This window comes from Malaclemys terrapin, chromosome 6 (genome assembly GCF_027887155.1).
Source record: "Malaclemys terrapin pileata isolate rMalTer1 chromosome 6, rMalTer1.hap1, whole genome shotgun sequence".
In the NCBI taxonomy this organism is placed as follows: Eukaryota; Metazoa; Chordata; order Testudines; family Emydidae; genus Malaclemys; species Malaclemys terrapin.
The window spans coordinates 55334562-55344765 of NC_071510.1; the positions used below are offsets into that span (position 1 = coordinate 55334562).

At 43.7% G+C, this 10204-nt stretch overlaps 1 protein-coding gene across 1 annotated transcript; it reads right to left on the bottom strand.

Annotated features, from left to right (window-relative positions):
* Positions 1-1716: 1716 nt before the first annotated feature.
* On the bottom strand, positions 1717-10046 carry TEX43 (testis expressed 43). Its single transcript, XM_054032763.1, has 3 exons — positions 9929-10046; positions 8575-8683; positions 1717-3015 (listed from the first exon to the last, which is right to left on the bottom strand). The coding sequence occupies exons 1-3, from the start codon at positions 9961-9963 to the stop codon at positions 2809-2811; spliced, it is 351 nt and encodes a 116-aa protein (XP_053888738.1). The 5' UTR covers positions 9964-10046; the 3' UTR covers positions 1717-2808.
* Between the last annotated feature and the right edge of the window lie 158 nt (positions 10047-10204).

A 10204-nucleotide genomic window follows, 5' to 3' on the forward strand; every position in this document is an offset into this window, starting at 1 on the left:
TCTGTTTAATAAAAGTCTAGTTCAGTTGGTCAAGACTGTCTCTTTTGCAACAATGCCGTGAGCCTGTGACCCAAGAGGTAGCTAAAAGCAATGTCAGGGTATGTCTACACTACCTGCCGGATCGGCGGGCAGCAATCGATCCAGCGGGGGTCGATTTATCGTGTCTAGTCTAGATGTGATAAATCAATCCATGAGTGCTCTCCCGTCGACTCCTGTACTCCACTGCCGCAAAAGGCACAGGCAGAGTGGATGGGGGAGTGGCAGCAGTTGATTCACTGCGGTGAACACCACAGTAAGTCGATCTAAGTACGTCAACTTCAACTACGTTATTCACGTAGCTGAAGTTGTGTAACTTAGATCGATCTCCCTCCCGCCCAGTGTAAACCAGGCCTTATACAGCTCAATGCTGTACAAATTTGCTAGGTCTTGGAGTGGCTAATAAGATAGGGTGCCGTGTCTATTTTTTTAGCCATGAAGTTGTGAATAAGAGTCAGCACCAAAGACAGGAGCTGCATTTAATATCACTGTTCTTTTCTGTCCCTTTCTGTGTGCATTTGGGTTATTTTGTTTGTTTTAAAGGAAGCAGAATCAGTTTGCAACAACACCGCCAGATCATCTCAACTATTTTTCTCTTTTCCCCAAGAAGGATCATTGTTATCTATAATACCATCTAAAAACCTGTCTAACAGGCAGTTTCCCCTATAGAAACTCTGTAGTTAGAGCAAAGGGGAATAAGGAATATTGTTAAAATGAAAACCTTACTTAATACAGTACTTCACATTTCAAATTCTTTATTCTTCTTCTTCTGTATCTTTAATAAAGATATATAATGGAGGTAGTTGCCATGGAATTAAGCAGGCCAAAGTCTCTGTATTCAACCCCTCCCAAAACATTTAATTGTTTAGCATTTACAGTCATAGGGCTATGTTAACACCTTTGACTCTCTGGGCCCATTTATTCCATCAAAATTAACACAGCACTACATGCCCCCATCTCTGACACACACCCTGTACCAGGGCACAAGGGGGCGGGGAGTTGAGTAGAGCTGCTTATGGCAGCCCAGCACAATGCTCATTATCAGGAACATTCTCCTTCCAACCAGCTGCAAGCCTTTTACCGTCCCGGTGTGCTGATGTCGCAGGGACTCCAATCTGACTCATAGTTTTTGGGAGTGATGCTTTAGGTCATATTTTTATTTCCTTATCTATAAAAGAAAATTATGTCAGCTGCAGATTTTATCCACAACTACAGTAGCTCTGAAGGGAAAAGCCATAAGCAATACAAATGTAATGTTATATTTTTTCTTAAAAAAAAATTATAAATGAAAGTATTTCAGATTTGGAACCACTTAGGGTGAAAACCACTATTTTGTGATTAATATTTCTAGACACAAAATATTGAGCACATTTTAACTATGTATAAAAATGTTCTTGAAACCCTACTGCTCATTTGCTCATGGTGACTTTATATTTTAATTTATAAGTACCTAGGCTTTGAAGACAGCTCCTTTCTGCTTTTGATCTAGTTGGGGGGTGGGGGAGGATCCTCTTCAACCCAGAGCAGAAAGTGTTATACTGTTAGATTTAATCACAATTTGAAATAAAGTGTATTTGTGAAGAGAGCAATATTTTAAAATTACATGCCAATGTATTTTTTTTAAATGTTATTAGTGTATAAAAATGGCAAGCCCAAAATTTCTTAATTGTCTTCCTTCCAGCAGATGTGAAATATAAACAAAACTGGTTATGCAAAAGTATGTTTTTTATCCCAGAACATTTATAAATACATAGCAGCTTTTAAATTTAAAAGGTTTTTCATTTTCTTTCTTCCCCATTTCTCACTCTCTGAAGTTTGAACCTGTGGCATTTTTAGAATAAGCAATTATGACTAAAGAGCCATTATAATGCAAAATTCAATTAAATCATTTTAATGGCATCTGTTCTTGATTGACAAGTGGAATTGATTCCATACAGAGAGCTCCTGTATGACTGGAACCAACTGTTCTCATTTATGTATTTTATTTATTTCTATTTATATTTGTTCAGCCTTTCAGCACCTTTTTAACTGATGACCCTTTAGTATTTCTCCAAATTTTGTCTCCTTTACTTCCCCATGATTTCAGTGGCTTTGTAAACCCATAATTCCTCCATCAGCCAATAATGGGAATTTCTTTTTACTATAATATACTTGGAAGCAATTCAGACCTAGAGCTGAGTCAAGTGCAACAGCTGCAACAGTATCAGTTGGACAATTTCCAGATCCTGATGTTGCTACCTGCCTAGCATTTGGAGATAGGGGGAGGAATGCAACTATCACCTAAACAAAAGGAAGAGGGAAGTGAACCAGCCAGCTGCCCCCTGAAGAGCCAGGAGAGGAAGCTAGCTAGTCACCCTTAGAAGATGTAAGGAGGGCTGGTAGACAGCTAGTGGGACTCTCTCCAAGAAAACAATAGAGGATAAAGAATGGGATTGATACCAGTCTCTTGGAGATGGTGGTGGAAAGCTGAGTAGAGTCTAAAGGTTTGTATAAACTTCAGATAAGCATCCAAATGTCTGTATGCGCCTTATCTAAATCGAACTGGGAAGTCTGAAACTTTTGAGATTCTCCCTTCCCTAATCAAAAATATGCAGGTCAAATTGCAGACAGAACTTATTTTTCATTTCAAATAGAACATCTAATCAGCTTTAAAAACATGTTAATTCTATTTTAAAGAGAGAAAAAAAGCACCACGCAGTTTTTTTCTTGCAGCAGATTTAAACTTCATAGCCTATACAGTTCAAACATGACTGTATTGAGGGAAAAAGCAGGTCAGAATTTCATCCTCCATGCATGAGCAATCACAGACTTCTGGTATCTGGAGAGATGAGAATATATGGGAATATCTGCAATCATTATTTCCTGAGGAATTTTCTCCCGTATGTGTTTTCTTTCTTCTCCATGGCAAAGTCTTTCTCTGTGCTCCAAAAACAGACTATCTTCTGTGGCACCAGTATATACCCCAACAACCTCTGCATGCTGTGTAAAGAAATTCCAATGGTTGCCTATGAAAAAACTCATTTTTGCCTGAACTAACTCCTTTAATAATTATACTATTAACTGAAAACCCTAATTGATATAACAACCTATTAACAGATGGCTCAGTAAATAGAGGAAAACAAAAAAACAAAAACAACCAAAAACTCTAGGCCAGGGGTGGCCAAACTTACTGACTTTCTGAGCTGCATACGACAGTCTTCAGAAGTTCAAGAGCTGGGGCATGCCTGCCTGGGCTAGGGGCTTAAACCCCACTCCTGCTGAAGCCCCAAGCCCTGGCAGCTGTGCCCAGTGAGGCTGAAGCCCAGAGATTCCCCTCCCCACTGGGCAGAAGCCAGAAGCGATGCATGGGGGGGGTCACGTGGGGTCACATATGCCCCCAGATTTTTGCCAGGGGGTTTGCTGTCCCCAGGCAATCCAATGGTGCTGCTGGATCCCCTCCCTGTATGGCAGCTGGAGCTGGCAAGCTGGAAGCTGCAGCCATGGGGAGAGGCAGCAGCAAACAGCTGGGAGCAACAGGGAGAGCAGAGGCCCCTCCCTGCAGCTCCCAGCAGTTTGCAGCTGTTTCTCCACTGGGAGCTATGTGGGAGCTGCAGGGATGGACAGCTGAGGGTAAGAAGGGAAGTGTGCCTGGTGGGGAGTGACTCAAGCTGTTGGGCGGGGGGTGCAAACCTTTAAATTGTGCCTCCTTTCTCAACAGGTACCAGTTATCTCTGGCAGAAGCCCCTAGTCCCACTACCCCGCTGCAGGGCAGAAGCCATGAGCTTCCCCCAGCCCCAGTCTGGTAGGCAGAAAATGGGGAGCATGGGGGGCTCCAGGAGGCACACATGTAGAGTAAAAGAGCTACAGTTTGGCCACCCCTGCTCTAAGCCAAATTTTCAAAGGGCCTCCAATTTGCATGCACATAAGCCAGTGAATTGACACTGTGCACCCAGCCTCCTGATTTCTGCAGACAAATCCACACCAGAATTGAGCGTTAGACATGTGGTACACATTCCCATATGTGCATATCTAGAGGCTTTCACAGGTACATTTCTTTAAATATCAGGGGGTAGCCATATTAGTCTGTATCCACAAAAACAACAAGGAGTCTGGTGGCACCTTAAAGACTAACAGATATATTTGGGTATAAGCTTTCGTGGGTAAAAAACCTCACTTCTTCAGATGCATGGAGTGAAAATTACAGATGCAGGCATTATATAATGACACATGAAGAGAAGGGAGTTACCTCACAAGTGGAGAACCAGTGTTGACAGGGCCAATTCGATCAGAGTAGATGTAGTCCACTCCCAATAATAGATGAGAAGGTGTCAATTCCAGGAGAGGCAAAACTGCTTTTGTAATGAGCCAGCCACTCCCAGTCCTTATTCAAGCCCAAATTAATGGTGTTAAATCTGTAAATGAATTTTAATTCTGCTGTTTCTCTTTGAAGTCTGTTTCTAAAGTTTTGTTGTTCAAGTATGGCTACTTTTAAATCTGTTATAGAATGTCCAGGGAGATTGAAGTGTTCTTCTACTGGCTTTTGTATGTTACCATTCCTGTCCATTTATTCTTTTACATAGGGATTGTCCGGTTTGGCCAATGTACATGGCAGAGGGGCATTGCTGGCACATGATGGCATATATAACATTAGTAGACGTGCAGGTGAATGAGCCCTTGATGGTGTGGCCGATATGGTTGGGTCCTCTGATGGTGTCCTCAAATATATCTGTTAGTCTTTAAGGTGCCACCAGACTCCTTGTTGTTTTTATTTCTTTAAATGTCCATATATGTATGTAATCATTCACTTGAGTATATTTGAATAATATACATATCTCTATTTGTTTCTGTATACTATGCCTCTCTGGAAGATCAGACTTTGTAGTTGTTAGGCTCCTATCATGCAAACACTTATGGCCTAGACTCCTAGAGTAACTTTATTGATGGGAGCAGCCAATGAGTTCAATAATGGATTACACTCAGAGATAAAGTATACTCACCTGTCTGCAGGATTGGGACTTAGCTAAGGAATATTAATGTAACTCATTATATGTGAATTTTAATTACTTCTAACTTTGCAAATTGATTAGCAAAGCACTTCTTTCTCAGGAAGGACTTACATACATGTGAAGTTTAAAACAATTAATAATGCTTGAATTATCCAAGCATGTAAAAAAAGTATAAGAAAGTTTTTAAAAGAAGTAAATCTTTTTTCTTGTTTTAATAGTTCTAGAAAGGTTCAACAGATTTTTTTTTTTTTAATTTACCATAAGGCTAAAACAAAGAATGACAAATCTAAGCCTAAAAGGACATATTTTGAGAAAGCTATTAGTGACTGAAAATAAACATCTGAAAATAAACATCTTAGATTTATCTAGTGTCCCTTCTGTGACATTATAGTGACAAGCGGAATATATTACTCAATATTTTAGGGGTCTAAATGTTTCTGAATTTGAGAATGGTTTAAAATGTACCCCAGTGTGTGCTGCTTTACAGACAAAAATATACAGTTCGGTTCATTTTTTGCCACTTTTATGCTGATCATGCTCTGTTGTATATTTCTTTTCATTCCTTTAATAACTTAGCCTGTCTTGAGCAAATAAACTTACAGCTTCTCAGTTTCCTTCAACAAAAATGTGTGAGAGAGAATGGCTTTTCTTGGAAAGTGAAACATCCTCAAGAACACATCTCAACCTCTTCTACTTAGGGCTGGTCTACACTACACAGTTCAGTTGAGATAAGGCAGCTTACGTCGACCTAATTATGTCAGTGTCTACACTACAGCCTTCCTCCCACCCATGTAAGTGCCCTACTACACCCACATAATAACTCCACCTCCACGAGAGGCGTAAAGCTTATGTAGATGTAGTTAGGGCAATGCAGTGTCTGTGGCAGGAACTGTAAATTGACAAGAAAGCCAGGTAGCTAGAGCCTAGCTTTCCCCCCGCCCCCCATCCTCTGGAGAGCTGGGTGGCTGGGGCAAGAATGGACCCTGCTCCTGGCTAGGAACCAGGGTCAGAAGCCCAGAGGGCTTCCCCCTGCTTCCAGAGGGTAACAGGGAGCGGGGCACAGCCTGTGAGCCTGTGGGGTAGCCAGGCTCTTGCCAGGGAGCTGCCAACAGAGCTGAGAGACCGGGTTCTCAGCTCCACATACTGCTCCTCTTAGGTTGGTGGAAGTGTTCCTGGTGAGGACGTGCATCACTGCCCCAAGGAGGGTAGTGTGGACGTGCACCACCTAATAATTACTGCGATGGCTGTAAGTTGATCTAATAGGCTGACTTACCTTTCTAGTAAAAAGCGACAAGGGGTCCTGTGGCACCTTATAGACTAACAGAAGTATTGGAGCATAAGCTTTCGTGGGTGAATACCCACTTCATCAGACACATGTGGTTTCATACCCTTAGTCTCTCAACTCAGACCTTCCATTTGTCCCCATTAGTAATAATCCTAGCATCATCAGCTCCTGCAAATCTTTTACTTTTACCTCTATCTATGCAGATTTATCCATTACGACGTTCACAATATCACTCATATACACAACTGCCTCAATACCATCTCTGCCTTATCTCCTCTCACCTCTATTACAAGGTATCCCTTAGAACCACATCTTCAGAATCCATTACATCTAGAAAATTAGAATGTCACAGCTCACCTTCTCACACATACAAAGAAGCACAATACATTCCCACCTTCCAAAAGCTCCACTAGATCATCATTTATTTCAGAATCCAGTTCAAATTTGCCTTCTAAGGAATTGCTTTAGTCAATCTTCAGTTTGCTAAGACTTTACTTAGCCCACCTATTTTGTATTGCATCTTTCAGTAATCATTATTGCTAAATGCCTGTGCAAAGGGAGAGAGAGGGAGAAAGAAGGACTAAGAGGTATTGCCAAGGAAGGAAAGACATGTTTCAGCTGAGATTTCATGAGATTCACAGTCAAGAGGAAGAAATCAGAACACTGGAAGCTTGTTTCTGATGGTACAAGCTACAGAAACAACGAGGATTCCTTGTGGCACCTTAGAGACTACAGAGATAATAAGCGATGGTCACATAAACACCACCCTATACCCAAAACCTATTGACCGTTATACTTACCTACATGCCTCCAGCTTTTATCCAGACCACATCACGCGATCCATTGTCTACAGCCAAGCTCTAAGATACAACCGAATTTGCTCCAATCCCTCAGACAAAGACAAACACCTACAGGATCTCTATCAAGCATTCTTAAAACTACAATACTCACCTGGTGAAGTTAAGAAACAGATTGACAGAGCCAGAAGGTCACCTACTACAAGATAGGCCCAACAAAGAAAGTAACAGAACGCCACTAGCCATCACCTACAGCCCCCAACTAAAACTTCTCCAGCGCATCATCAAGGATCTACAACTTATCCTGAAGGACGATCCCTTACTCTCACAGACTTTGGGAGATAGGCCAGTCCTCACTTACAGATAGCCCCCACAACCTGAAGCAAATACTCACCAGCAACTACACACCACAGAACAAAAACACTAACCCAGGAACCAAACCCTGCAACAAACCCCAGAGCCAACTCTGTCTGCATATCTATTCAAGGGACATCATCATAGGACCTAACCACATCAGCCACACCATCAGGGGCTCGTTCACGTGCACATTTATCAATGTGATTTATGCCATCATGTGCCAGCAATGCCCCTCTGCCATGTACAGTGGCCAGATCGGACAGTCTCTACACAAAAGAATAAATGGACACAAATCTGACATCAGGAATTACAACCAGGGCTTTGGAGCGGAGCCCGGAGCTGGAGCGTGGAGCAGCGGAGTGCAGGTTTTTGCCTGGAGCTGGAGCGGAGCCGGAGCACAGCTCCAAAACCCTGATTACAACATTCAAAAACTAGTAGGAGAACACTTCAACCTCCCTGGTCACTCAATAACAGACTTAAAAGTGGCAATTTCAATGTGAAACTGCAGAACTGGAATTAATTTGCAAACTGGATACCATCAAATTAGGCCTGAATAAAGACTGGGAGTGGATGGGTCATTACAAAACCTAATTTTACTATACTAATTTCCCTCTACCGTTACTCACACCTTCTTGTCAACTGTTTGAAATGGGCCATCCTCGTTACCACAACAAAAGTGATTTTTCCTCCCTTGGTATTCTACTGTTAATTGAATTGTCTCGTTAGACTGACCCCCAGTTGGTAAGGCAACTCCCATCTTTTCATGTACTATATACCTGCTACTGTATTTTCCACTCCATGCATCTGATGAAGTGGGTTCTAGCCCACAAAAGCTTATGCCCAAAATAAGTTGTTAGTCTCTAACAAGGACTCCTCTTTGTTTTTGCTGATACAGACTAATAACATAGCTACCACTCTGAAACCTGTCACAAGCTACAGAGTAAAATATACTTCCACCAACAGTGGCAAGATGGTGCAGAGACAACAGCAAATACAGTTGCCTGGCCAGATTTTCAGAAGTGAAGACAATGGGAACTGAGTGTGCCCAGCACCTTTGGAAATTAGGCCACTATTATAGTGTTAACAGGAGGAAATATTTTTCTGGTTCCACTACCTTTAAAGTGAATTTCCTGTTCTTCATGTCTTCTTTCCAGGGCATCACGTAATGCGTTGGAATCATCCCATGTTTGTGTGATAACTTTGGCAAATGGCAGTGAACAAGCCTGTGGGACAAAACATTTAAAAAAATACAGTGTGGCAGTGTTAGGAGAGAAGACTGGGTTGGGTTATTAACTGAAACAAACAAGTGCATATAATTCATAGAGAGGGAAAGTCTTTAATATAATTATAATTAATAAAAATATTGCTTCTTCCCTTACCGCCAGACAAGCTTATTATCTAACTGAAAGTTCATGTTTTCCTAGGACACTATGCTGAACTAACAAATGTTTTTTCTTCCGTATTTAGCATAACAGTAAAGAAATTAATTTGATCTCATAAATTGAGGAGCATGATTTCTTATGCTTCCAATCACTGCATGCCCTCCTCACCCTCAGGCTACATCTACACTACAGGGGGGGGTCAATTTAAGATACACAAATTCAGCTACGTGAATAGCGTAGCTGAATTCGATGTATCGCAGCCGACTTACCCCGCTATGAGGACTGCGGCAAAATCGACCTCCGCGGCTTTCTGTCGACGGCGCTTACTCCCACCTCCGCTGGTGGAGTAAGAGCGTTGATTAGGGGATCGATTGTCGCGTCCCCACGGGACGCGATAAATCGATCCCCGAGAGGTCGATTTCTACCCACCGATTCAGGCGGGTAGTGTAGACCTAGCCTCAGGCAGACACCAGACAGGAGCAGAGCTGGCTTTGTACGCTCGCACAGCTTGGGGCTAGCAGGGGCATGGTTTGTGAGCTACTCCTCCATTTGTGGTGGGACCCTGGGGTCTGCATCTGGCTGAGTGTGGTCCTGGTGCTTTACTCTACATGTAGAGTGCCTATGGGAGCGCTTCTTGGGGCAGAGGAGAAGGTTGTATTTCTGTCTATAAGCCCAGGATACAAGGGGCCTACCTGACACTTCCCAGGCAAAGATGCTTCCTGCCCTGAGGACGGCAACAATCTAGTTTAGAAACAAGGCACAGAACGAGGGGTGTCTGCTAACACCAGGCAGTCTGAGGCAGGGCCAACCTAGGTGCTGGAAGGTCCCTGCTCTGGGGAAAGCCCTGGCAGCTGCCAATCAGAAATCTCTGCCGACCCGCTCCCTCAGACACGTGGGAGGAAATAGGCAGAGAAGGGGCCAGCGGGACGGAGAGGTGACTGATACCGCTTCAGGGAGAGCTCAGAGATTAGTAGGGTGGCCCCCATTAGCCCCTCCAAATGCGGATACGGGAGTGCGGGGGGGGATATGCGGGTACGGGGGTGGGGGAGCTGCTGGGCGCAGCAGCCCCATATTCCTCCTCCTCACCCTTTGAGGTCCGTGTTGGTCCCGACGGAGACCATGGCGGCTGCAGCCCACTCCCGACTCCCCGCGGCCTCTCCAGCGCCGGGACCGCTCGCAGTGCGTGGTCGCTCCGGCGTGGGCGCCTTTGTGATGCAGCAGCCGCCGCCACCGCCCACGTTCCAGAAGGTGGCCAGGCTGGGCGGGCGCGCGCGGAGGGCAGGTGTAGCTCCTCTGCACTGCACCTGCAAACAAGCCAGGGGATGGGCTTGCTCCGGAGACGGAATTGCCCGAGGTTTCAAG

Coding starts and splice junctions, on each gene's coding strand:
- TEX43 (XM_054032763.1), bottom strand. CDS start 9,963: ATGGTCTCCGTCGGGACCAACACGGACCTCAAAGG. Junction 8,684..9,928: donor ACCAACACGGACCTCAAAGG/GTGAGGAGGAGG, acceptor TTTGTCCCACAG/GCTTGTTCACTGCCATTTGC. Junction 3,016..8,574: donor ACAGGAAATTCACTTTAAAG/GTAGTGGAACCA, acceptor TTCTTTACACAG/CATGCAGAGGTTGTTGGGGT.